The sequence below is a fragment of the Rhea americana genome, unplaced genomic scaffold (assembly GCF_003343005.1).
Source record: "Rhea americana isolate MKP2758 unplaced genomic scaffold, rheAme1 scaffold_18, whole genome shotgun sequence".
NCBI classification, from domain to species: Eukaryota; Metazoa; Chordata; class Aves; order Rheiformes; family Rheidae; genus Rhea; species Rhea americana.
In genome coordinates this window covers 7,052,407-7,056,564 of record NW_028185927.1, presented here as the reverse complement: position 1 = coordinate 7,056,564, position 4,158 = coordinate 7,052,407, and the positions used below count along the sequence as shown (strand labels likewise).

Here is a 4,158-nt window from a genome sequence, read left to right as displayed (position 1 = left end):
CCTCACCCAGTGCTGCGCGGGGCCGAAACGAAATCGCCTCATCGCCGCCGGGGGGGACCCCCGCGGCGGGCTCCCCCGGGGCCGGCGACGTGCCTACCTGAGCTGGCCGTCTGGCTGCTGTCCAGCTGCCCGGGGGCGCGGGCCAGCGGCTGCAGGTGGACGCTCTGGGGGTCGGAGAGCACCTCCAGGAAGGTGGGCTGCGTGTAGAAGCCGGGGATGCCGCCGGCGCCCAGCAGCCCCATGCCCACGCCGCCCACCCCGGCGGGGCTGAGCACGGAGCGGGCCGCCAGCAGGTGCCCGGCGGGCAGCGAGTCCAGGGCGGCCCGCGGGTGCGGCGGCGGCTCCTTGTTCAAGCCCAGGATCTCCTGGATGCCGAAGCCGGTGCAGCGGGGAGGGGTGGGCCCGGAGCTGGGCTTGGCCCCCGCGGCGGGGGGCGGCGGCGGCGGCGGGGCGGCGGCCGCGCCGTCGGGCTTGGTCTTGCCGGGCAGGCTGGGGGCCAGCGCCGCGCCCGCTTTGCCCGTCATGCTGCGGCCGGCGGTCCCTGGTGCCCGCTCCCGGGAATGCTCGGGAGCCCCCGGCTCAGGCCCCTTTTATCCGCCCAGCCGGGAGCCCGAGCGGGGTCAGAGCCGCGCAGCCAATCACAGGGGCCAGCTGCGATTAGGGATGCCAAAAAGCCGGCACCGGCGGCGGCGGGGCCCGCTGCTCGGCGGGCTGCGGCCGGTGCCCGCCGCGGCGGCCGCCCCTGCGCGGAGCGGGGCGGCCGGCCGGCGGGACAGGCCCCGCGGAGGCCCGGCGGGCTTCGCCTGGAGGCGTGCTGGGGAAGGTGGGCTTCGGAGGCGATGGAGGGATCCGGGGCTTTATAAACACGGCTCCGAGGCTGGCCACGCGCAGCGCGGGGGCACCGGTCCTGGAGGAGAGATGCACCAAAGAGCCACATACGAAAATGCCGATGTCTCCAGCTTTCTTGCTCGTATCTTATTCGGAGATGGATACCYGGTCAGCTCCGTGGAGGTAACCTGAGGATTAAAGCTAAGTTGTGTTTCTTGAACCAGTGCARAGCTGGGAACAGTAGAAAGATACGTTGGGGAAAACATTCCTACTTTCCCTTTGTGCATGGCCAAGGAGATGACGGAGTAGGGAAAGGGAACTGGCCTGGGCAGCCTCCATCCAAGGGCCCTGTCTTTGCCCAGGTGAAATGGGCTTGCCCATCACTTTCAGGGGCAGAATCCAGGCAGTAAGTTTCCTTTGGGGTTTCCTTCAGGTGACCCCGGGGCACAGATGTCACTGCACAGAGCGATACCCCAGTAGCGTGCTTGAATTACCTCATTCTTCATTTCATGTCTCTACCAGTACAACCTGCATCCAGTGTCAACAACTGAACTATGCAAGTTGATCACTTGTCAGGGCTCCTTGTTATTTTTTGGTGAAAAGTTTTACCTTTGAGTAATTTTCTCTGGTGAAATTACAGCTTCGGGCCATCAGAGGATGGAGAAATAGTTGTATCATCTAGAACCCCCTGCCCATGAGCATAGTTTCTAAGCCACACAGTTCTTCATTAACTGACAACACCTTTCACCACCCACGGTCAAGATATCATATACCTCATCCCTGTCAGCTGTACTCCAACCAGAAGACATCAAATGAAGACAGAGGCTAATGCATGACACTTTTCACTCAAGTTGAGGCCGCATCTCTACCACAGCTTGTGTCTAAGTAGGGTTCAAAAATCCACAATTTGGCTCCTAAAGTTTTGTTCAGGGGGCTATTTAATCGTTGGGATGCAGAGCTAGGCTGGGACTGCAGCTCCAGATCAACATGAGAAGCCCAGTCTTTCACCTCAGGTCAGTGAGGAAGAAGTTCTCCCATTCCACTTCCTCTCAGCTTTGTAGACCTCTGTCACTTGGGCCAAACACCTCTTACTTTCCTCTAAAGTGGAGACTCTCCTGGTTTCAGCAGTGTCTTTAGAGCCAGCTCTCAAGTGCCTGGTGTGATGGCCTAGCAAGGGCTGTGAACAGTCTCAGAAATTGGTGGGATCTGTCCAGGATGGCCACAGTTCTTTGGACTGGATAAAAATGTTTGGCAGCCCACAGGCCATGCTTTGCGTACTTTGGGAATCCTACTTCAGAGTCTTGGCCTGCCAAAGGATTAGGGCTGCTGCAGATGCTCAATATCACATCTGTCCTGAGTAAAGCAAGGGCAGCTCCACCCTGATGGAAATATTCCGAGACTGTCTCCTGTCAGAGCTATGAAGGACTCATATAGTGACTTGGTGCTTCAGATGTTTCCAGGAAGGACTGTAATGCAACTCCTCCCCCCACAGTGATGTGCATGGTTTGTAAGAGCTGAATGGAGGCTGTTCTCTAGCTGTGTTCCCTCTCTCCAGCCTTATAAACAGTAACCTCATCAAACAAGTGTACAAGGATAGTCCTGGTTATCTTCTTCTTGCTTTCCCCTTSAGGGATGGATGCTCTGCTCGTGAAGTGTTCAGATTAGTAGCTCGRTCTCCACTTAATTTGGTCATGGTTGGGAATACCATAAACTGCTTTTCTACATTGACCATGAGTTAGACCTCAGATTATTTCTGCAAAGCTCTAGATAGAGAGACCAGTGGTGACAAACAATCAGGCATTTGGCATCCTCTCTAGCAGGCAATGAAGGAACTGAAATCAGGAGGTTTCCCATAAGAGACCCAAACTTCACATCAGGTCCTCAGACACCTTTTCCCTTGGATGGACATGGATGGATGTAGCCACTTTGTCCAAACAATTGCCACTGCTTCCTCACATCTCCCCTCTGTTGCTAGCTCAAGCAGTACTCACAGAACCCAAACTAACAAGGCCAAGAGAATTTACCAGATTGAGGTCCACTCAACAGCATGTGTAACCTGTGCTGCTTTGAGCACTGCCAGTCTATAGAGGGGTGTAGACCTAGGGTTCTGCTGATATCTATGGGAGTTTCTTGGCTTTTTCACTACTTTGCTCCAAACACTTCATCATCTACCTCATGGGGTGTCTTTTTGGCTTTGTGGTGGAGTGGTGTCCAAAGCTATGCTGCACATACTTATCTCCCTGTTTCTCCTGGTGCTGGATCCCTCCTTGGTCTCCTGACCATGCCTCCATAGCCRTGAAGGCAGCTCTGTCTCTCTCTGTCAAGCTCTTTATGCCTCTGGCAGAGACACTGCAAAGCTTGGTGCTTGACTACTCTTTAGGATGCCTTCTCTAGTTCCTCTTTGCTTCTCTTCAGGCTATCAGAGCTTTTGTGATTATGACACTGGACTGTACTTGTATTTCAACACCTCTATGATTAATCCCTAGCAATCTTTTCAACCTATCTTGACCAGAAGAATCTCTGGCTCTATCTGAGCTTTCCTCAGCCAAATGGCTCGGAGGCTCTCCCAGAGAGAGAAGGCACCTCTGCAGCCTCAGAGCCTTCTCACATTTTTCTGACCTAGCTCATCTTTTGCCTTTTTCCATTGTTCTACTGCATAATCCTTGAGGCTGAACTTTTCCTCTCCTCCCATCTCTGTTTGCAARTCTATGCTTCATCCTGGGCACACATACGGGGTTGCCTTAGGTCTTCGAGCTCCAACCTTCTCTCAGCCTCTTTCTGTGTCCATAGACACCCCAAGTCCCAGCAGAAGCAATTTTGCCACCACATCCTCATCTGCGAAGAAGTGTCACTTCCCCTCCATTTCCCTCACAGAGGTGGGTCTGTGTCATTTCTTTCAGCACCTGGTTCRCAGCTGCCTTGTCTCTTGTCTAGACAAACTTCAGTGGATTCATGTTGATCAGCCCCATAGATCTGAACTCTCTGTGCTCTTCCACTTGCTCCACGATGACTTTCTGGTCCTTCCAGTACAGCCTAACTTGTCTCGGTCTCTTCTGCATTTTTTCCCAAAGAAGTGATCACACAGCTCCTGCCAATGACCCTGCAATTCCTGCCTGTTTCCTTTCAAATCCTGTACAGGGAAAAATGCTTTAACTAGAAGTCTCTCATACTGCATTTTTGTTTTAGTGGTGTTCTTGTTTAACTTTGGGAAGCACTTGTGAATCACTTCAGTCACAGACATTGAGCATTTTCATTATTCTTCTGCTATGTGTTGCACTGTAGATGGATATAGGAGATAATAATGCTAATAAGACAAGCACAAACATTTGC

The 4,158-nt window shown here is 53.6% G+C and overlaps 1 protein-coding gene across 2 annotated transcripts in view; it reads right to left on the bottom strand.

Annotated features, from left to right (window-relative positions):
- Positions 1-524, bottom strand: part of VSX2 (visual system homeobox 2) — a 25,082-nt gene extending 24,558 nt beyond the window's left edge. For both annotated transcript variants that reach the window (XM_085301841.1, XM_085301842.1), the window contains exon 1: positions 98-524. In XM_085301841.1, coding sequence (XP_085157967.1) covers positions 98-524 — 427 coding nt within the window. The remainder of the gene's footprint in view (positions 1-97) is intronic.
- Positions 525-4,158: the final 3,634 nt, after the last annotated feature.